Below are 24,506 nucleotides of genomic sequence, written 5' to 3' on the forward strand. Positions count from 1 at the left end.
TACTTTTTTTAAAGATTTCTTTATTTTCCCCGATATTTTTGCGTTTCACAATGTTATTTGTTATTAATCTAGTTTAGGAAGATGAAATGGGCAAAACAGTACGCAGTAGTAGCTGATAAATGTAATGCAGCGCAAGACAATCGTGTTTCAGCGAGATTTTCGTCGAATTGTCGCAATTTCATAAATATTGTTTCATAAAATAATAATTACAATTGTACGTGTATGCTACATATAAATGAGAATGTATTCGTATTTGTATGACAATATTTGACAATTGTTCAGTAACAAGATATTCGAAGACATGAACTTTTTGAACATTCAAACTTCACTTTTGAATATTCGTTTGATATCGCGATGCATTAAATATATGTATGTATGTGTGAGTGTGAGTGTGTATGTGTGTGTGTATTATATATACATATATATAATACACACACACACATACACCCACATAGACGTATATATTTCAAATGATACGCTTTTCTTTTTGGCGTATAATACGTATGCTTTCCTCTTACGCATGTGTACGTATATGTATGTGAAAAAGTGCGTGTATCGTCTATTTGCGTTTTACATGTATACTGTTCCAGCAGTCAACTTTCTGCTTTGGCGTATATTTTTCGTATATTACTCGTCTCTCCGTGTGCCCAATATATAGTATACTCCGAGAGAAAAAAGAAAAGAAATAAAAAGGAATGAGAAATTAAGTGAACTCTCAAGAAAAACGCGTTAAGATAGACATTGAAAAGCGCATTAAAGCCGCAACAAGCGAAACGAAGAGGAAGAAAAAAAAAGAAAGAAACTTACAGTATACTTTCGCCGATAAAAGTAATTGCTATTTCACACACGAGCATTTTTATCGAGAGATTGACTTTTCACAACGATTCGAACAATAATGATGATTCTGACTTCACTTTTTGATAGATAAGGCTACGTATTAAAAATGTGATACAAGAAATGGTAGCTGCTGGAGATTTGGAGATTTACACGATGGACTCTATATTACAATTAGCGCCTTATCGTCCTCTTCGCACGGATATTTATAAAAATAAATATACTTTGAGAAAAGTGTTTCGTTCACTACCGTAAAATAGATACATATATATCGGAGCGATACAATAAATAATTATTAAAGTCAAATAAATAAATAATTTGCTTCGTTTAGCATATTCGTTTCGCGATATCTTTAATATACGATTTACAAAGTATATAAGGCGACGGCTTGTCGTTTAAGGATTCGTAATGCCGCGCTTATTAAAAAAATATGGACATTATTCGATTTCGAGCGTACGTTTTCTGGATACTTAGCGAGAAAGTCGATTTATATATCGTTAAGACTCGCAAAGACTCGTTATTATTACTCTTCTGGATTTTAATACCTTAGCGGTTTCTCTTATTTCTTATGTTTGTGCGAACATTGATCTATGGCTTTATAGAATGTGCACTCGATACGCGACGAAAATTTGACAATTTTTATACGTTTAAATTATATCGACAAACACATAATACAATTATAAATACATATGTATAATGAAGATACAATGATATAAGATTCGAAAAATTCAGAAAAATTTAATCCAAAAACACTAAATTCATGTCACGCTACAATGGCAAAAATTGCAAGTCTAAAAATATATGTATATCTCTTTCATTGTATAATCATATATAAAGTGTAGGATATTAAGACTTTAGAATAAATATTCAGTAGTATTATTCTAGTAATAATTCGGAGAGCCTCTAGTATCAATGCACTCACCAACTATACATTCATCCAATTATGTGAGCTTCTCCTTTTTGCCATAATTGCTAGTTCATTACATAAGTCTCAAGTATGGCTCAAGATGCAATTCCTTTCCTTTTGAAAAGAGGAATCGTAGAAGATCTTATCTATCATTGGCACTTACCGTCCTTCCAAAAAGAAGAAAAAAAGAGTAAAATTCAATTCTTGTCTCATTTTAGTGTGGACTATGTAAGAGAATAGAAGAGTAAGCATGTAGCAAAACGTTCTTGAAGAGTACATTAATTTCGAACTTCGTGTTTATATCTACGTTTCTTATCCTTTTAACGAAAGGTATCCAAATATATTTGATATTCATTATTGTCGCGTCAAGAGACTTATATAAGTTACGTAAATCTTCTTTCCCTGTACGTATATTTGATATGTGATTTCCATTCATGTGGAAGATATTCTTAGTTAATACCTATTTTGTGACAGACTTAGATCCCTTTACGTTAAAATGACATCACCCGCTTTCTTCACTAACCCCGAACGTTCCGATAACCTCGAGTATATATGCGCACGTACAATTATTAGTATTTAGCGTAATAACATATTATTGTACGTATTGTACTCTCTCACATAGAGTTCCATTTTCGTAAAACGTATCGCCACATGAAAATACGTTGATGCATTAAAGTACTAAAATAGTAGGAGAAATTTTTTTAGGCGTTGTTCACTTGCCAATTGACAAGTATCCCGATCCGTTTTTTTTTCATCTCTTCTCGATATTATTTCGAATAATATCGATTTTTGTATTATTACGTTCATCTATAGATCAGATTCGCCGTATAGAGCTGTCGAGAAGGAGCGATAATCCAATGCTCCAGGCACTGCGCTCGGTCCTTTGTATGGAGGCATCCGCTGAATGCAATATTCCGCCTGATCCGGTGGTAATTCTCTCCTCAATTCATCCGGCAAGATGTAAGGCTGAAAGTAACAAGAATTTACGGTTTAGATCCGATCGTACAACATGCAATTTTTATTTTAAAATATTCAAAATTCGAATATTCTTACCTTGTCACCAGCGAGAATGCGGAAACTGTCGATGACCTGTTCCGCCGTGTCAGTATCGGTGGACTCGCGTGTCATGAAATCGAGGAAAGCGTCAAATTGCACATAGCCTGAATTGTTGGGATCGACGATAGCCAGAATTCGTTGGAAGTCGATGTCACCCTGTCTGTCCTTGCCGATAGAATATCCCAGAGACACAAGACAAGATTTAAACTCGTCCGGTGCCAATCTGCCCGTCCTGTTCTTGTCGAAATGATTGAAACTGCTGCGGAATTCATTCAACTGCTCCTGGGTAATGCCCTGAAATAGAACGTATTTGCGTTTGTTTTTAAAACAAAAAGAAAAATAAAAAATGTTAACAACTTGCATAAAGAATTCCAAACAAAAACCCAATTACAAATATTTAAAAAATTTACAAATAATATGCATTTTTTTAGATTTTTTTTCACTGATTAATTTTTCAGAAAATTTATGACAAATTTCAGAATTTTATAACGGGCTGTAGTTGGCGATTTATATGTTAATTTTTAGAATGACAAAAATGACTATTAAAAATGTTTAAATCTGGATAAATTTACGTTAATATATATATAAAAAATATTATAATATATTAAAAATAAGTCAAAAATTTAAGCCATTTTATCACTTTTTAAATAATTTTTAATAGAACATAATAAAGATCAATTTAATAGTTTAATTTGTAAAAATATAGTTTTATAATAGTAAAAAATATATACAATAATAGTAAAAATAAAACTAAATATTTTCGTCATCTGAAACATCTAACTTGACAATGTATGCAAATATTGCAATACGCGAAGTTTTTAATTTATATTGTGACATTTTTACATCCCACATGAAATTCTCTTCTAAATGCCTATGTTTTTTGTTTAGCAAAACTTGATTTATCAATAAACATGATATTTCATATGAAAAACTGATGCTAATCATCGGTGGTTGTAATCGATGATCACAATTAATTGCATTTAGCTTTTATTCGTCAAATCATGTTTTCAATTAACAATTTATTTAAAAAAATATAAGTTTATATTTGACACTTCTGGATAAATAAGCAATCATAGTCTTTGCAATTACATTCATGATTCCTCAAAAATTTATACAATGTTCCTTTCAAACACCAATATTTGAGATTGACAACAGCCCTGTACGTAGTCTACACTCTGCCTAACGAGAGAATATCCACAAATCGAACGAAAACTCGTTTCGCGCGTAAGTCTTTTCTTCACAAAAAGGAGAGCTTGGAAAGCCCTCCTCTCCACAGCGTTGTACTGTTTGCGAACGGCCAATGGCGCTCTCCCCACTTTGCCCGCTATGCTTGCCTGACAAATATTCTCTCGCTCGGGCGGAGGTAAAGGTATAAAAATGTTACTCCCCTCTCACTGCTCACTTCAAGCTTATAACTTCCCTAACATTCCTTTAGAATAAAGTACATATAGATATATGATTATTTGAGTAATTTAAAAATTCCTTCGAATCTCTGGTGAGAATTTGATTTTCGACTTCGTTAACGTTGCGATTGATCGAGGTCAGAAGTTGTTCCCAACCGACACGCAGCGTCTCCATGGTATACTGAGTGTAGCGGTTCTCGAAGATCATACCTTCTTGAACTGCTTGGTGGATCTTCTCCAATTCCTCAAGATGAGCCTTGTATTGATATACCGCCTGTTCATATTCTTTCAGACGATGTAACTGATCTTCGAGAGTTCCCTAAAGTATAAACGCAACGTTCAAAAACCCATGAAATATATAACTACAATAATTATATATAATTATACATAGTAATATTGAATATAAACGAGATTTTCTATTTAATTTAAAGTATAGATGTATCACCTGCAGACCGAGACCAATCGCAGTTACGGCATCCAACTGACGTTCTATCCATGGTCCGACGACATTGGCTTTTTCGGCGAATTGTCGTCTGAGCAATTCATTATCTATTTTCACAATTCAGGAAATGTGTTTCAAGTTCATTTAATCATTGAAAAAAATGTTCATTAAGTTGTAATATAAATTACTAACTTAGCATAAAATTTGCTTTACGAATAAATATCAGAAAAAAATTAAATAATCAATCAAATAATCACAAAGCAAGGATACTTTGTTGTTTGCGAAGTTCCGCGGCCAAGGTACCATCGCGTTGAGGGACTAATTGTCTGACGTCGCTCCATTTCTTAGTAAGATCCTATAGAACAGAAAATATTGATTAATTTAAGATCAATCTATGTATATTATAAGTACATTAATAATTTATGTCTTCAACATGCCATTGCAGTGAGAGCGGTGTAAGGATTCTCTAGGCCGCCAGGGATCTGGTATTGCTTGACTATGGATTCGACTTCGCGCACCAATCCCACAATTGAATTGTACTCCTTATCTGCTTCGCCCAGCGTAGCCTTGAACGCGGCATGCGCGTCCATCAGACCTTGGATCTCTTCCATCGTGTGGACGATAAACATGTCCACTAGATCTTCTCTGGTTCCATCTAACCAATTGTTGAATGGCTGAAAATCACGCGACGTTACGCCCGTGTAAAAAGAAAAAAAAGAGCTGACAAATCAAATTATATATAAATCAAGTGCTCACAGCAGCGCGCTTGGCAAACTCCAGATGTAAGACGTCTATCTTCTCCAGGATTTTCTCGGCTTCGTCGAGAGCTTGACGTCTACGTTGGGTGAGCGTACCCAAGCGATCCCACTGATCGCAAATGCGTTGGCATCTGGCATTCACGGATGCGCTGTCGTGATACTCAAGGGTGCTGTAACAATAGAATGCAAATGTTATAACGATTAAGATCAAGAATCATCCAAGAAATCAATTCATCAATTTAGTCAAAATCTTGAAATTACTTAAGTTCTTGAGCGATAGCCGCGATCTGCTCTACGCGATCCTGATGAGCAGCGAGGTCTGACTCGAAAGCCTCGTGCTTTTTCTTCAGGGCCTTGAGCTCGTTTAGTTTGCACTGTCGGAAGTGCTGGGACGTGAGCATCTCTTCCTTTCCGGCGGTCCAATCCTCGTGAGCGTCTGCCTTGTGCTTGAATTTTTGCGCCAGATGTTCCAGTCGCTCCAGACGCATCATCTCGGACAACAACCAGTCCTCGAACGTCTTCTCGGCCAACTCCAGATCTAAAAGTGATTTTTAACATATCCTTGTTTTACCCGAAAAAGATATTAAAAAAATGTACGAGGAATTCTGAAAAGAAAAACTCACTTCTCCACGCTTTATTTATGTCGGACACCATTTTCCCTTCCGTGGGCATGTACGCCGGTCTGTTGCTCAGCCTCAGCTTCGTCTGAAGGGTATTGAAATTCGTTTCCAGCTTAGCTTTCTGCTCGACACGCGGCGGCTTATGCTTGCGCCGATACGTCCTGTACTCCTCCAGCTTCTTCTGACAACCGGCGAGGGAATTGTCGGTCTGCCGATTCGCGAGCCACGGTAGCGTTCGTCGTATCCATTCGAGCAAATCGGAAGCCAAGCGTTCGTATTCCTCCATGAGACGCTCGTTCTCTTGGTTCACCTTTAGTACCTTACAGATTCTGTTAGCCGCTGTCTCTGCCTACAATAAGAAAAAGCGTATTTCTCCCTTACAAAAAATTTTCAGATTATGCTTGTACATTTGAAACATATACAGTTTACTTCCTCTGAGCAAGACGCATGCAATTGTGAATAGCCATTCTAAAAATGTAAATAAGAAACTAGAGATATATATTAGCTTGAATCTGAATTTTTTCACTGCGCGAGTTAAAATGTTATGTTGTAACATATTTCAACAATGCGCTCGCGCAAATACTCGATACGTTTGTTATAGGTTAATTCGAATTGCAATACACACACCTTTTGAGCACCGCTAAAACAGTGGTAGTATGAAGAAACATAGGTCATCACGGCCCTCTCATCAGGCATTGCCGTATTTCGCATATCTAGAAAAACACATTCGAAGAAACTCAAACCATGCGTTGTTAGCATAACTTGCCGTTAAAAATTTAATTAATTTTAACAGTAAACAAATCCGGCTATTAGTAATTTATTATATAATTCTCTCACAATATTATATTTCATACATATGAAAATGCGTCCTTTGCATAAACTATGCTCTCAAAGATAATAGAAAATTCGATTGTAACCTTATTTATAATTAAAAAGTATTATGGAACACACAATGCGCAGTTTGTTTCGGTCCTCTGGTGAAGTAATTAAATTAAGACAACAGCAAGGTGTTCGATTAGCAGGTTCAGACGTCATTAACGGTTAGCGTACAATTTATTTAATTATAATTCGCGTTAACGAAGGATAGAACAGGTCGCTTTTAACAACGGACGGGCAGGAACAGGGGAGAGCAACACTCATTTTTTTTTTAACGCTGACCTGCTGGGCACCTTGGAACGCGTGGTAGTAGCAGGACACGTACGTCATGATAGCTCGCTCATCCGGCTTAGGAGTGTTGATCAAATCTACATGATATCAAGGGAACATATGAACATTAAGTGTTTGCAAATGTCACTTTGATAAAATCGAAAAAATCCAATCATAGTTCTATCCTATACAGCAAAAGACAAAAATATAATAATCTTGGCGATTCGATGTAATCCTCCTCTCTGATAGATCCTATTAACCAAAATGACGAACGTGTGTCCCATATTCCTAAGATGTCTATCGCAATTAGTATTCGGACGTTTTTAATTTCGAACTGATACTTACCATCGGGATCTAACATGCGAGGAATGTCGAGATACTTTTCAGCGACATCGAAGGCAGTGTTCAAGTTCTCCAGTGGGTTATCCTTGCTGAGTTTGTTGTAATCGATCAAATCGGGCCGATGACGATGAATAAGAGCGCAGAACGCGAGGCCGTCCTTGAAGGATAGATGGAAGTTTTGCACGTTGACGTTCTTGTATGGCGCCGTCTTGCGTTGGCACCAAAGCAACAGTCCTTCCTTCGCGGTCATCTCCTCCACGGAGATATCCTGGATCGCGAATCTCAAGATAATGGTCCATATCATTCCCAAAGTCATCTTTAGATTGCCGTCAACAATTTCTGTCAAAAAGTTATCGATCCTTAAAGAGCGTACAAGATAATATAAATTATATTAATTTTGCATTATATTTTTACATTAAAAAGGTACAAAAGTATGACGCGACCAAAACTAAAAATCTAACAAACTTTGATTTTTATAAGATATGTTATCGATATAAAAAAAATATATATATTTTACATAATTTAGTATGCTACACTTTTACTCAATGATTACGTAAAGAACTTCAAGAGGAAAAAAACATACCTTCCGCGCCAATTGAAACCAGCTTGACGCCCTTACTGGCGATATAATCAAGAGCCTTGTTCACATTGGCGATCTTGTGGAATCTCATTTTGCCTCTGTCGGGCCTTGGAAGGGTCTCGCCTGAGATCACCTCAAGCAGCAACATCAGTTTCAACCCATTCCTGAAATCGTCTTCGATCGATTCGATGGCAGTGCCTGCTTTACGTAGATGCGAGTTGCACCAAGCTGTGAATGTCTGAAGACATGAAAAAAAGGATTAATAAATTTGCGTTCGCAAAAATCGCAGATTAACGTTGAGCAAGATGAAAGTTAATGTTACAATTTTAACGCAAAAATCATATAAATAATCGCAAGGCAATCGAAGGGCAGTTTGGCCAAACTGATTTACCTAACTTTTACACGAACACATAATGTACCATGAGGAAATAATCATTTAAAACGGGGGATTGAATTTCCCCGCTATACTGCTTAGTGTATATTTTAGTAGCGACCCCGATCCCTCCCGCTATATATATCTTCTGTCCTGGTTCTTAAGCCACGCTTTCTATCGTTCTCCGCAATGATTTTCGGACAATCTTTCGATATCTTTCTGTAATTTGTAAAATAACGCACGCTCTTGTTAAAAACATCGTCTTTACGTGCAACACGTGTCTCACTCTTTTAAGAAACATAACAGCAGTAAAATCCAGGTACCAGAAGGAAGTCTCGCATAATTTTTTAATTAAAAAAAATAATTGTTCACATTGTATTAGATTAAAATCTCCATAATCCGTCGCACGCCAAATCAATCTCTAGCTTAATTCCATGCTATCCGCATCTTTCTAGCAGCAACAATTTTCGCGATATGAAAAATTACACGATATATAATAAATTACACATTCACGATTACGATCGAGACGAATTTAAGGAGAGACAGGCGAAAATAAATCGTTCGGAAGGAACGCGAAGTTCGCGGGAGATTAAAATTATTCGAAAATCGCGGAGTAAAGCGCGTGGCAGCATTTGATCGGGATCGATAAAAAAGCCTCGGGGCTCGACGGTTGAGATTTTCGAGTTGGAAAAATATTGCGTGAAATTCAATACTGCGGCGGCGTGAAGCCCACGACGGGCCAATTTTGGACATGAGCCACCCTCCTAACGTTTCTGCACGCGCTCTAAGATCTATTTGTAAAACATTGACTCCTCCCGCACCCGAGTATTAAAGCATTTCCGAGGGCATTTCCGAATAATATCCGCCCGTTACTTAATAAATCAAATCGCAATGGACGCAATGCTCATGGCGACACCGTACGTCATCGTTGATCTTCAGCGAGAAAAACGCGGAGACACGTGGGAAAACGTTTACAATTATTGCAGTCTACGATCCGCCTGCAGCACGAAGCGTTCGCGATTGAAGCAACACTCGTATAACTCTTTCGTTCGGCAAATAAATAATATCGTACGACAAAGCGCTGAATAAATAAGCTATCCATTGATAAAGCGCGTATTGTCGCGCGATACATTTGCGGAATTTGTAATTTAATACCGCGTCGCTTAAAAGCCTTACGTGCACACGCGCGAATGATGTGCTGTATCGATGGAAATATAGCCGCGCCGCCGCGCCGCACCGCGCCGTATGGCCGAGGGGACCTTCGTCCTCAAGAGGACGAAGGAATGCGATAGCCCGATGTATTTGCTGATAACACATTATTTCTATTTCTGACCGTTTATGCGTTACGTGTAACACGACCACTCGTTTTGCGGCCTACCTACGCCGACGAGCGCGTTCGAGCCATTTTCGAAGACGATTCGCAACGAAACGGCAAATAACATCCTCCCTGATTTACACCACGCAATCTGCAAGGCAAAAAAAAAATTTTCCACGTCGAATCGTCGCGTTGTGTGTTACGAGAAAAAAGTATATGTTCCTCATAAATGGAGAGCTATATTCTTAGAAAGAAGCGAACATTTATTTCCTTCGTAAACATATTCAGGTTGCAAAGCGATTGAAAAGCAAGTCAGCTTGTTTATTTCACATTTAAAGCTCCTCGTCAATCCACGTTATAATCCTGTAATTATTACAATAGATTAATTACAACATTATTGAGTAGATTTGCAAAAAATAAGATACTGGACTTGTAATGTTAATCAAGATTTAGGAAAGGCAATTATCTCTATAAAATTCTTTTCAAATATCATTTTTTTAAACTATCAAAAAATATTGTAATCAGTATCATAATAATTACAGCACTCTTACAATACTTACAGAAATATTACGGATGAGGAATTTTAAATATAAAATAAACAAGCTGATTTGCCTTTCAGTCGCTTTATAATTGAATGTTCATAAAGGAAATAAATGGAAACGACTACATTCATTGTCAGTGCTATTATATCGTTCGAATAGCTTACGCTTCCATCCGTGATTATTTTCCATAAATATCGTTACATTAACAGGCTATTATTTTCAGAACAATTCAATCACGTGATACTTCCCGATTAATGTAATCGATACGTAAAGTATGAGCACAAACGATCGCTTTAGAAATATTGTACAATAATGTGTGTGCATGTAAAATTTTTAGAAGCTATATCTAGCATCTTAAGTTACCGCCTCTTCTATACCTGCTTCTCGTATTATCGTTTAGTCTACCCAAGATAGTACTATCTTACTGTCATCAAACACTTTTGTACACTGATCTTTGTATATTATATACATATATGTATATACGACATATATATCGTCGGTGTCGGTGGCACCGTTACAAATTTTGTTTCTCTGAGTCATCTTTCGTTATCTCTCTATAAACCTCAATGTATATGACACACGCCATTACATTAAACATAATATAAACACTATCGCTATTTCTTATGCATCCCGCGTATATTTTGCGCGGTCCGCGATATTCAAGGATTAGTTCAGATCGCGCAAAATTTAGCGCGATAAATATACTCGGTTAAATGTATAACATTTAATTATATTAAATAAGAACATAATTAATATATACCTCCACATGTAACGTATATATAATAATCGTTTAATTTCCGCTTCAAATATATTCTTTGTTGTGGAATTCATTGAAAGAAAAAAATCGATAAAAAACGAAAATTTCGCTATTGCTAATTTTTATTCTGAAAATTTATCGCTAAAAAAGCTATGCTTGTCTGTGTCCCTCTTATTATCTTTATCGGATAATAAGAGTAGGCATTTTCATGCCTTATCGAAATATATGCATTATAGTGTGACCTTCGAAAAAGGCGAAATGTCAGTTAAGACGAAGATGTCGCTTATATTTGCGAAATGTTTGTCCTAGACTCTATCGCCGCTTGTTTTCTATCCTCTATAAGCTGGGAACGTATGCCTTTAATCATGTTGTATTTAAACTTGGCAACGGAACAGTTTAATTACGGAATCAGTCTGCAAATGAAATCTTTCTCATGAAAATGACAACGGGTGCTTTCAAGTCTCTCGAAACTCTTCTCGAATCGAAGCGGTTATATCTAAATTCATATCTAAAGAGGAGTAAAATTCGATAATCTGATTGCGTGTATTATGTATATACGCAAATTGTATTTAAATTATATTTAGATTATAAAAAGGATTTTTTAAAGAGCTATGTCTCGAGCACGTCTTGAATTAATTCACTCTTAGGAATACATTACTTCAAATCTTCAACCAGATATCACAATTTGTTAACGTAATTATTTATATCAAAATATTCGACTTTTATATCGAATAAATTTATTTATTTATTTTTATTGTATATTGTAACAATCAATTATGTTCCATTTATCACAGATTCATGTCTCAATTAGATTTTTATTTCTGAAATATTATCACTATACAATTCAGTTTAATTGTCCTAGTACATAATGATTTTCTAGTCGTTTATTACACGAGTCATTCGTGTCTGTTAATTTTCAGCATGTTTATAAGAATAAGAAAAATTGTTAAATGATTCTTAAAATGATACTTTAAAGTATTTTTAAAAATTTGTAACGCCATGAATTAAAAAAAATTTTATATAAATATTATAACTACAGGTGTGACACGAATGACCCAATCGTGTCTAACAATAAGAGGATACGACTTAACCATGTGTACTAAGGATTAATAAATGTCATTAATAATTTTTCAATAAACTTAAATAAAAAAAATTCGAATCATTATTATCTTAAGATATATCGTTACAATTATCGCGTCTAAAGCTCGTGTTGCCCTATACGCATTGCGGATTAGATTTAGACTGCAAATCATTGATCAGCGAATCAGATTGATCAACGATATTCGCAGTCCAAATCTAATCCGAGTCCGCAACGCGTAGTGGATTTAACGTGTCATTGATAAAGCTTGCGCTAGATTATGCGCGATTTGCGATTCGAGACAGTTATAAAAATTGCAATTAGCTATTCATATGAGATTTGTGAATGATGCGAATGGAAATATTCAAATTTGCATTCGTTGTTCACCATTCGTGCCAATTCGTCAGAGGAGCGATCCTTTTGACAAAGTCAAAATACTATCGCGAATTGTCTAGTGCAAGGTTAATGCCGGTATTCATATAGTTCAATTATATAGATCATCTTAAATATGATCTTTAGACGCTACATACGGTTATTTCATTAAATAAATGGAATTTCAAGATTTTAATCATTTTAAGAATTTTAATCAGATCTTTAACCAGATCTTGAATATAAGATCGAACTACCGCCCTAATTGTAACAGTAGGTATATCTTGGCGCGATGAACGAGGGTGAGTTTGAATCGAAAACAGTTACACGTGGGCGAGAAATGCAGTCTGTAATTACTACTACGACCTTTCGAATAGGGCTAATATCTAGCCAAAATCTAAAATAGTTAATCGTGGGTGTACGGCGAAATGTCTGCGCGATGAATCCGCGTTTGGCGCACGCAGCTGCGTGCAGCCAAAGAATCATCTTCGCCCAAGAAAAATAATCGCTTTCCACGCTCCATTCCGCTCTGTTGTTCCGATGTTGCTTTGCATTTGTTCGCACGACGTGTACCTTCCTCTGTCGCATAACATTTCTATTTTCATCGTTTCTCTCGATATTTCGTAATAAAAAAAGACCTAGTAATATTTTATTATTTTTCATAGAATGAAAAATAAAATATTAGCATTTTCAATCATTAAGCGACATCCTAGTCTAAAAATAATTTTCGTGAATCTTATACATTTCGTCTTTGTAACTTTTGTGAACCACGTGATGATTATTCGATTTTGAAAAGCAATTTTTTATGCTAAACCTGATGGAAATCTAGAAATGTAATATTATATTACTATTAACGCGGGAATAGTCGCCTAGTTTTTTTGCGTACAATCACCTAAAGTGTTTTTTATACCTCAATTAAAACTCATTAATATTAATTATGATTGATTGTTCTACAATTTATTAGTATTTGAGACCATTACGTAGATTTATTCAATATTTTTAAAAAAGTAAAAGAATACAAAAATACAAAAAAATATGTGTAGATTCTTAATGAAGTAAAACTATTGAAATAAAGCTCTATTTTCTTGAACTTTTCTATTAAAGTATAAAAACCCTAGATGCAGATTATTTCCGGATTAAACTGATAATAATTTTAACAGTATTAATTTTTTAAAAAGCATATTATAAACCTTATATCTTAGAGTTGAGTAAGTTAACATTTTTTAAAAACTAAATTAAGTTAAAAGTTAATAGCTTAAGCTAAAGGTAATGGTTAAGAAAATTAATTTACTTATATTTAAAGTAGCACAAATAAAAAAGTAGATTAATTAAAGTTACCATTAAATTAACTCAAATTAAAAGTTAATTTTAAAAGGAATACATAAAATTAGAATTTCGTAATTTTATAAAAATTAGATTAAATCAAAATAACAAAATGACGATATAGCTAATCAAATTTTAATATTTTATTTGCTTTCATAAGCATTTCTATCCTACTAATAATAAGATTGCATTCGAGACTTGCATGCTATTTATTGCTATCAGCGCTATTGTGTCATTCTGTCTATAGCGCTGATAGCGCTCTTCGAAGTCTAAGGGTGTAGTCCGTTTTAAATGATGCATCATTTACTTTTATTGTTTACCAAATGTTAAGCAAAGAATACTATAAGAATAATATAATAACTTATATGCTGCATCATGCATGAAACGGAATATATCCTAAGTTTGTTAATTTCTGTTCACTTTGGGACATTAAAAGCGATACATCCATTACAATTATTGAGCTTTTTCTGAAGTGATTCTTTAATATTTAAACTTTTACAGAAAAAAATATTGACGTTTAGAGATAAAAAAAATTTCAACTTAGGAAAAATATTAATATGTCAACGTGTTTTATGTGATTTAAAAATAACTAGTTAAAATTAAAAATTAATTAAATTAAGTTAAAAGTTAGGAATTTTTAACTTTTAACTAATTAATTAATTATTATCCAACCCTGCTTATAAATCTTAAAAGAAACTTATTACCAGAAATATGATTTTCAAAATTTGAATTTGAAATTGAATTCAATTCTATATTTTTTCGGAAGGGATTATTTATATTTAATTGACAACCAATCTACGTGTATTTACAAGTATAAAAGCATCAGCCATCAAAAATCAGTTTTTTAAATTGTTCAGATTACTCAAATAATAAATTAGTAATCTTGTCTCTTATTCGATTGTTAGCTATAATAATCGAAATCTGATCTTTAAGTTATGAATCTTTAGTTACACCAATCTTTTATTCATAATCATAACATAATCGTTTAATAATGAATAATTTACGTGCGCGTCAGAAACTTCCGAAGTTTCTCCCGAAAATTTCAAGTATACGTATAAATTAATTATTTCAATACTGCGTGTCGCGATCATTAAAATCAAGATGCATTAAAGCATAAAAATAAAATATACGGAATGACAAATAAATATAAGAAATCAAAGGACTGCAAATATTTTCGCATGTATTTATTTTATTTTTAACCGATTGGAAATCTCTCTCTCTCTCTCTCTCTCTCTCTCTCTTGTTCTTTATCAAATATAGAACCACTCATCAACTATAGGTACGTGTCCTTCAAGAATATATTTGGTCTTCCCCGCGATTGTTTCATCTTTGATTGTTATCTCGTACCGTGTATCGATAATGCCTCATAACATCTCTTATTTTCGTACTCTGTTACGTCTCGATCCATATCATCGCGTGACAATGTTCTTAGTCAAAATATGGCATGCGTCGGCCGTCCGGTTCCAATTTGAGATTTGGCGCGCGGCCGAGTCTCCCAAAGGTTAACGATCCTGCCGCGGTATACGGAAAGAAATCGATCGAACGCGGAACGGAACTCGCGCTGGCGACTCGCGAAACTGGCTGGTCTCGCGGCTTTCACTTATAAGCGATCATAACGCGTTATCGGATTATTATCGAGCCCCATTGCCTTCGCTGTCGCCATCGCCGTCGCGCAGGCGCCTTCTCGATGCGATCTGCCAAATTGGCACAACGGGCGCACTGTCGAATTCAAGTACACGAAAAGGAAGAGCGGACCTGTGCGAATTAATATAACCATCGAGCAAGCATTTTCTTGTAGAATAATGAAACGCGATTGACCCTTTCAAACGCGAGGCACAAATCGATTGACATTTAATTAACATTTATTTCTTTTCAATTTCAACACTACGTGATGATTGACGTTATAGCATTACATTTAAAGTATGTATTATACTTTGCGAAAATAAATAGATATAAGCGTAACTATACTTTTTATTTAAGAAATATAAAATAATCCTGAATTCAATATTTAAGGAAAATATGAGATAAAAACTAGCCAAAATATACTGTAACAATATCGTAATTTATCTTATACTTTTAGAAAAACCAAAACTATAAAAAAACGCGACTGACATGTATTACAAGCTACATAATTGCCACCGTTGCCCAATACTTGGAAAAATACTTGTAGCTTGTCATATATGTAAGTCCTTCGTTTTTCCAACAATGTATCTTTGATATATATACACACATATACATATATATATATATATATATATATATATATATATATGACACATTGATGGAAAAACAAAGGGTAAATAAAAGGGAAAATTAAAAGATAAATCTCAAACAATCCCCGGCAATTTATCAGCCGCAGCATAAATTATCGTTCACACGCGGACGAAGCGCCGGCGCGATATCTTTTCCGAAATTTGAAGTCATCCGATCGGAGGATGTGGACCCCGACTATGATCGACGACGTACGACTACACGCATTATCTATTTATACGGTCTATTTATACGTAACATCAGACGTCGCGAACCGCCGCCGCGAGAAGCGAGAGTATCGCTGACGAGGCGCGCAAAGTATCAGCGATGCTATTGACCAGAGCCAGAGCATCCGAAATCATAGCGCGCGAGACTCAACGTCCCGAGACGAATTTCACCTTCGATATCTAACACTGACTGCCACAATTATAGATAACTTTGTTCGGACGCCGTTTTTATATCAACATGTTATTTGAATATGCTATTTAATTTTATTTATTCTTCATAAAAACTCACAGTAAAGCTTTTATTTTTTTTATTTTCTCTTTCAAAAAATCGAATCTGCAAATAACTAGCATATATTGATCGTCAACATGTTAATAAAAGGGATTGTTTAAAACAACATTTATCGTGGAAGCAGTAAAATGAGATAAAAATTTGTAATAATATAATTTGTATATAATTTGTGTTCATAACATTGTAATGCATATGAATTGATTATTTATAATTGAATGACAGTTGAATGAATTTTTCAAACTCTTCTGGATTCCGATATAAAAATAATACTATTATAAATAGCACATACCACTAAAAATAGTATATACGCTAATAGTATATGCGTACAAATATCACTAATTAGAGTTAAATTTTAACACTTTGGGGTTAAGAGTTAAACTTTAATACAAGGTTAAGAATTTAATTCCTTGGTTGATGATTTTTTCGTCAGTCGACACTTACACTTAACAATGTTAATCGAACAGATGAACGTAATGAGGAAGATGACACACTTACACAGGAGATTTATAATTGCCAAAGATGCACTTCGGCGTAAGCCGTTAGTGTCCGTTATCCGGCCTAACCGTTCGAATTTACCTGTGATGAAGATGATTGCCACGCTACGGCGAGGACGACGACACGGAATTAATTTCGAAGCAGCAGCGACAACGGATGAGTGTACATCGACACAGCGGAATTAATTGGCAATTTCTAATTACACAGTAGGCGTGAGGCAACTCTGTCTGCACGAGTAATTGTACGGTCCGCGCGTAATTGCAACGGAATGGAAAAAATTACAGGGTGGGTACTCAAATTTTGTAAAAGAATTCCCTGAAAATTCCCGGATTTTCCAAGAATTTTATTCAAAATTCCAGGTAAGATTAGAGAATTTCTTAATACAGCTTTAAAATAAATTAGGCACTATAAAGAATTCTAATAACGGATAGAACTTGATGCGTGAAACAATTTAATCTTCTCATATGTACAATAGTTACATCTCCATACAAATTTTTTCGAACGTAACGGAAGATTTTGTAGGGAGATGTAACTACATATGTAAAGAGTAAATTGTTTCACGCACCTAGTTCTGCGTTATTAGACTCTTAATGCCTGATTTATTATTTCCGGATTATCGTTTTTTAAATTGAAGAGCCTTCATATAGTATATATCAATTTTAAAATAAATTAACTTTCAATATCAGAGACCTTCGACATAGGGCCACGTTTACTTTCTAAAGGGATAAAATTAACTTTTAAAAATTCAAAAAATTTCCGTGAGTAGTAAAATTCCATGAGAATCCATGATTTTCAAGGGTAAAAATGAAATTCCCTGAGAATTCCAAGTTTTCTCGGTTTTTCCCGGTAGTACCCACCCTGAATTAATATAGTCTTATTGAGCTAATAGCTTAATTTTATTGAGGAAAATACGCGCGGTATACACCATAAATTATTCTGAGCGATTCTATTTTTCGACAGCAGAACTCCGTTACTTGAACAAATATGTCGAGAACAAGACAGTTCCAATAACCGAATAGTTCGGATAATAATTTGTTTACTAGCTCTCTCCTCTACCAGTGCTTATTAGTTTCGATAATAGGAGCTGACACATTCAGAAAAACCCAAGTCAGAAAAACCATATCAAACTCTTATTATCCGAATAATTCAGATAACAAGAGCTCAGCTATGAATCCGTACCTATATATGTATGTATCTCGAACTGAGCACAAACTTGTTCGTATAAATGAAGTACAGATAAATGTAGTTCTACTGCATAATTGGAAGAGGCGCAAAGAATAGAGTATACAAAGGAAAATCCATATCTAACTTTCATTTTATTTTAGATAGAATTTTAGAAAGATCCAAAATGTACGAATTTAAAAACAGATTCAATAGAATATTTAAAGTCGATGTTAAGGCTACTGTTCACTCACCACTACAAGTCAGTTCTATTGATTGTGTCGTTTCATTGAGAAACATTTCCATTTCAATATATTTTCCAAGAACTTTTATTGTGTACTTTTATGCTTCTAACATCACAATCTGAGATAAAAGTAAACAGAAGTTTTGACAAAAAAAAAGAGGCCCATAAATTTAAAAAACAAAAAATAAACCTATAATTCTGTTGTATCCATTTTTAATCGACAACGATAAGCGCTAGTATGTCATAATGAGTCTGTAAGTAGAAATTTTAACGAGCACTATGGACACTTGGATGTGTTATGTTATAGCATGAACGTATTGTATAGGGAGATGACCTCCATAAATTGAGACAATTGTCCACGAAATGATTTATGCTTACGACATTGACTAACAATAAGCTGCTAAATGTGCACGTGGCGAACTTCGCAGTAACAATCAAACCCAAGACCGAATACTCTAAACGACTGGAATATAAAAAATAGTAGTGCGCTTAATCGATCAAACAAACTACATATTGATAACAAACAAAATCATGACATCAGATAATTGATATGTTTTATCCACGAGCTGATTTAATGAGCAACGAGAAATATTTATGCTATAAAGACTAATCACAAGGGTAATAAACACCTGTTACCATTAAATACAAAAGAGAAAGATGATCCAGAATCATCAGATGCTCTTTCGCCCATCAAAGAAAAAGTTAAAAATATTTTAATATTCCATATAAAATATTAAATTTAATATCACTCAATAATTAAATGTTTCGAATAAAAAAATTTACTGTCGTACAAAATATAATGATATAATTTTAAATTAAACATAATTTTATTTAAGGTAATATTTTTTGCATCAAGTTATTTCATATAGGATTTACCATAAAAAAATGTTAAAAATTCAACTGTGATATTACATATTCCGGATCAATTTAGAGCTGTGTTTCAAGACCGACAATATTCGACGCGCGGTTTAAATAAGATTGTCAAATTTACATGAAAAATAGTATTATTAAGCATTAAAATCCACTTTAGACTGTATTGGCATTCTTATGCGTTTTTTGTTTATAATTTTACTTAAAATATTTTATTAAATTTAATGTTGAAAGCTACTCAAGAGAAAATATTAGAATTATTAAAATTAATATAAATTAATATAAATTATTAAAATATTAATATTATCCTATAAGCGACATTTTACTCGTTTTAGTTTTAAATGTAACACTTTTTTCTAAATAATTAACATTTTAATTTTAAAATGATAGTGTTAATTATTTAGAAAAAAATAATGTAAAGGTCTAAACAAGTCTTTTATCTATTTCAGATTTTATAGGACAATTCCAGAATCAAGGGTAGGAAAGGAGCAGCAGGACACGCCGTGAGAACATATATTTATTAACGTCCGAATAGATCGAGATCGTCGCGGCCTGAAAGCTCGCCGAGCAGCTGTCTTCGCGAGCAAGCCGCGACCCATTTAAACGTCGTCGCGGAGGAAAAAAAAAATTCCTATCGCAGGAATGTTTCATGCGCGGCCGGCGCACTCGGAACCCCGGCGACGTGACGACCGGTGATTTTACGAGAAATTCTCCTGTACAGTTAATCGGCCGGCGCGACGCGTGTCGTACAGTGTTCGCTTCCTCCTACATGTTAGCGCATTTAACCGGTACTGTTAATTGGCACGCCCTGCCGTACTCTATCAATTCCAGACATATACGTACGAGCCAGGCCTCGTAAAGCGAGTGTAACTCAAATACCACGATGACGAGTTTCTCGATTTTCTCACGTCACGGAGATATATACGTATATATACATCAAAAGTAAATGTACTGATATCTGTGACAAGGTGAGAACGCGCGCGCGTATAATTCTTTTCTTAAATTCTTACGATACGTTCCTTATCAGATGTTACGAAACTTTCGCGAATTATCATAGAAACTAAACTGTAACGGATAGTAACACGTTTTGATGTAAACAAGGAATAGAATTTATACTTATTTGTAAAACAAATAAAATGTGTAGGACGTATTTTTTATTTAATGACACGTCCTTTAATCAATTTCAATTAATAATAATAAATGAATGTAATTAATTGATATAAACTCATATCGATAATTTAGACTGAGCGTAACCAAACCAACGATAACGTATAAGCGTTATCAACTTGTAGATAAAAAGATTAATAACTTATTTTATTTCGCTATCCTTCCATATGAATAATGTGCTTTTTACATTCGTATTTCTATAAACGAGATAGAAAATTTAAATATGCAAATTATGAATCATTCGAATTTTCTATTAACTTATTTTTCAAATGCTCGTTGAGTCTTTTTTTATTTATTTCTGTTAATTTACTGATTATTAATCGTTTCTTGTAAAAAATTGAAAAGAATAAAAAAGCAAAAGATAAGAAATTAAAGAATACTTTTGCTTTTATATCTCTCGTACTTCCTTCCGTTCTGAGTTTGCGGAATCGCATTGCGTCATAAAACGTTGAAACGGGAAAGTTTTGCGTAAACTTTGCTCTTCCATGAAGCGTGAACAAACGTTCGATACGTTCGATACGTTCGTGCGGTTCGACGAACGGTATGAATTTTCGCGGCGACGACGTGAGCCTTGGTAAATGCGGGTTTTCGGGCCGCGCGCGTTTCCGGAACGGGGCACGCGGATCTCTAAAATTAGAGGCGTTACGAAAAATGCCCGCTGTCGGCGCGGCGTCGAGTCGCGAGCTCGGGCTCTCAGGGACGCGGCACGGTGCGGACGTTATGCTTTATTGGCATATGCGTAACCATTATCAGTATCGGCTTATCTAATACCTGACTTGACGTCGCGCCATCGCTCGACGCGGCCCGGCGCGGCGCGTCGCGTCGAACTGGGGAGAGGAAAAAAAAGATAGAGATAACGCGAAAAGGAGGAAAGGTTTCGTCGGTGCGAAGGGGAATGGCTGCGAGTCATCGTGAAAATCACGGACGTGACTCATTGCGCTCTTGATTATTTTTGTCATAAAGTCTGAAAATACAATCCGAAGGGCTGCGGCCGATATATACGTGAAGAGGCGGGGGCTCCGGGAGAGCCTTGAGCCCCTGCCAAAAATGAAGAAAATACTTGCAAACGCATACTCGAGGATGCTCCAATTTATCAGTATCTAATGGCTCCGTCGAATGTACGAAACGAAATGGCGAGAGAGAATCGTTAAAAAAAAAGAGATGTTGGCGCGAAAAGCTTTGCTCCAAGTTCACTTTAAATCAGACAAGTCGTACTTCCACTGTCTTTCCATCACTTGAGAGTAATCATTTTTTCTAAACATTTCCGATTAAGATAATGTTACGTTATAACAATTTAAACAACAGAAGGTTAGTCGAATAAATATTTTTAATATCTCTATTAGTTTTCTTTGAAGATAATGTCAAATGCAAGAGAAATTTTATCCTATCCATATGTCAGCTACAACATTAAATTACATTTGAAAAATCAAATGTAATTTAGTCATTTATAAAAGTATAATATACAATTTGTGTACTACGATTGCTAAGCATTTACATATAATAAAATTATTAAGTATGAACTAAATGTCACTCTTCAATTCGTATAAAGCTTATTTTATAATTAAATTATAATCCATCAACTATTTGTTAATATTGATGACAATTTAATTCGCAATAAACACTTAATCCTTTTAATAAAAGAATTTTTTAGCAAAAGAGAAAACGATGAAATAAAATTTTATTTATTTCATGCTTATTAATGTGAAATAATGAGCGTTATTTTTGTATATGATATTGGATTATAAAAAAGTGATATCACGTTCCGGTATTACAGATACTTAAATTATTTTTCGATTGGTTCAGTACTCCTTCCCCTTCTCCGATAAGATTATGGTAATCTAAAGGAATTGATAATCGAAATTGAACATCGTTCAATTTTCAACGCAAGTGATTTTTGGCAAACGAGCACAGTATTATTGACTCTTCGTTTCTGTTCAATTCTCTAGCTCGAATTTTTCTTTATTTTTTTTTTTACTCTCTGAGGCGTGTCATAAACATAAAGAGAAAGACCTGGCATATGCCGTGTATATTGTTATCGTTAGTGTATGCATGTTGAATTCCAAGAGACAAGATACTTGGTCTTTTTCTGTTCTTTACAATAGACAGCTGCGATCGTCGCGTCAGACAAAGAAAGAAAATGACCTAATGTTTTCTCTCTTTCGCTCTCTTTCTTTCTCTTTCTCTCTGGAACAGGTGTACCGGATGCATATACCGGATCTCTGTATATCTATGGTTAGACTGTATTCGCTTTAAATGTGATAAAATACATCTGATTGTGTGAGCAAAACAAATCAAAGATATTTTGGCCTCGAAATTTCTTAACTGTTACTTTTCTTAATGGATTTCGATCTTTGCGACGATCAATCACTCGATCTTCTCCTAGGAATTAAAGAGTGAAAAGGGACAGCAAATTCGTTTGCTAATTCGGAGGCAAAACCGCGTTGCCGCACTCTTTGTGCAAACCAACGAGAGTTACTTGTACAAAAATAGTATAACATAAAACGTTGAAAAAGTGCGCGATGAATGAATGAATGAATTTACTGACTACGCGATCAGCGTCCCGGTCTTGATATAGAAAGTAAGTAAACTGAGGCCCGTCCGGCTAGATTCGAAAGACTGTCCTCGAGGCGAAGGGGAAGCAGCGAGAGAAAAATGAAGGGAAAAAAGAAAGAAAAAGAGGAAAAAAATCTCATCTATGATAACACTTGCTCACCTTTTTCTGCTGCTTCTCCCAGGCGGGGTCCAAGAGACCCTCCCTCTCCCATTCCTCCTCCGGTGCCATGTATCCATCCCCGTAGGCCTCCATGTCGTTCATCCTTCCTGCTCGTGTGTGCGTGTCTCACGTTCCTTCAAACGCCAAAAGCTTGATGTCACACGACTTTGTTACAACGCTCGCCCCGTTACAACGGGAGAAAGATTCAGCGGCTGGACAGAGACAAAGTGAGAGAGAGAAAGAGAGAGAAGGAAAACCGGGAGAATTCCGGCGAGAGCCGCGAACGCTTCTCTCCTCCGAAACGGCCGAGAGAAACGCTCGATCGAAGATCGATATGCGTGTACCTGCACGGCGTACGTACGTTCGTTCGTTGCGGTGACAGCGACGCGTGTACCAAAGAGAGGGAAGGGGTTCGAGATTTTTTAAAATGGGGAGGGAGAAGAGAGAAGGGAAAAACAGCGAAACTGAGGGGGGGAGAGAGAGAGAGAGAGAAAACGGTGACTAATTGTAAGGGACGAATTCAGGTAAGGAGAGAAGAGGAGGGAATTGTGAGTGGAAGATTAGACGAGAAGTGACTAGGAGGGACCAGAAAGAGAGAGAGAGAGAATGAGAGAGAGCAAAGTGCAGCCGACGTCCAACGTAAAAAAACATACCCGCTAAGCCCAGAAAACGTTCAATTTCGTGTCGTTCTTTCCCTCGCGTTGACCCCTCTGCCACGAGTCTGACATACACGATTTGCTCGCCGGAGTACGATTCCCCTTCCCCCGCCCCGCGCCGTCCCTTCCCCGCAGCACCCGCCATACGACGAGGGTCTCATTCGCTTTCCTCCACTCTTCACACGGCTTCTGATGGGGCAGAGAAGGGGAGGGGACCCCTCCCATTTCAACTCCCTTCTAAATTCTCTTCTCACCCCTCCTTGCCCCGCGCATAATCCCTCGCTCTCTCTCTCTCTCTCTCTTTCTCTCTCTTTGTCAAGTGAATGTGCTCGACAATACGAAAATAGCCCATTTTACAATTTGCGTTTGTTTTGATCTAGCGGGGAAACGTCGCGAGTGTAGCGCGGCATGTATATATGTACGAAAGCACGATTGGCGTTCGCGACCGTACCGTATCGCGTGGAGTAGGTATAGGATACACGCCGTGTCAGACGTACTCCGACATCAGACCGGGTTACGTCGTTCCATAACGCGTTCTGCTGTCGGGGAAACCGCATGCCAGGCAAGATAACTCGCACGGACCCGGGCT

General features: G+C 35.7%; 1 protein-coding gene across 5 annotated transcripts; it reads right to left on the reverse strand.

The window, feature by feature from the left end:
- LOC105459592 (alpha-actinin, sarcomeric) lies at positions 1-24,491 on the reverse strand. 5 transcript variants are annotated; one of them, XM_011705755.1, is made up of 14 exons: positions 24,369-24,491; positions 23,262-23,395; positions 8,092-8,326; positions 7,512-7,847; positions 7,179-7,264; positions 6,024-6,369; positions 5,662-5,938; positions 5,399-5,570; positions 5,080-5,316; positions 4,913-4,997; positions 4,646-4,749; positions 4,280-4,519; positions 2,795-3,091; positions 1-2,707 (listed from the first exon to the last, which is right to left on the reverse strand). In XM_011705755.1, exons 2-14 carry the CDS (start codon positions 23,361-23,363, stop codon positions 2,549-2,551), a joined length of 2,676 nt encoding a protein of 891 aa, XP_011704057.1. In that variant the 5' UTR covers positions 23,364-23,395; positions 24,369-24,491; the 3' UTR covers positions 1-2,548. The 5 variants fall into 5 exon arrangements, with proteins under 5 accessions (XP_011704057.1, XP_011704058.1, XP_011704055.1 ...); XM_011705756.1 differs by lacking the exons at positions 7,179-7,264; positions 24,369-24,491 and adding exons at positions 6,648-6,733; positions 23,915-24,006; XM_011705753.1 differs by lacking the exon at positions 24,369-24,491 and adding an exon at positions 23,915-24,006.
- Between the last annotated feature and the right edge of the window lie 15 nt (positions 24,492-24,506).

The sequence above is a fragment of the Wasmannia auropunctata genome, unplaced genomic scaffold, assembly GCF_000956235.1.
Source record: "Wasmannia auropunctata unplaced genomic scaffold, wasmannia.A_1.0 LD334181.1, whole genome shotgun sequence".
Lineage (NCBI taxonomy): Eukaryota > Metazoa > Arthropoda > Insecta > Hymenoptera > Formicidae > Wasmannia > Wasmannia auropunctata.

Excerpts from the sequence above, each read along its gene's own strand:
- LOC105459592 (XM_011705757.1), bottom strand. The coding sequence starts at position 23,363 with ATGAACGACATGGAGGCCTACGGGGATGGATACATGGCACCGGAGGAG. Across the intron at positions 6,734-7,174 it reads CCAAGGTGCCCAGCAGGTCA|ATATGCGAAATACGGCAATG; the intron begins GCGTTAAAAAAA and ends GTGTTTTTCTAG. Across the intron at positions 5,317-5,398 it reads AGTTTGCCAAGCGCGCTGCT|CCATTCAACAATTGGTTAGA; the intron begins GTGAGCACTTGA and ends CGTGATTTTCAG.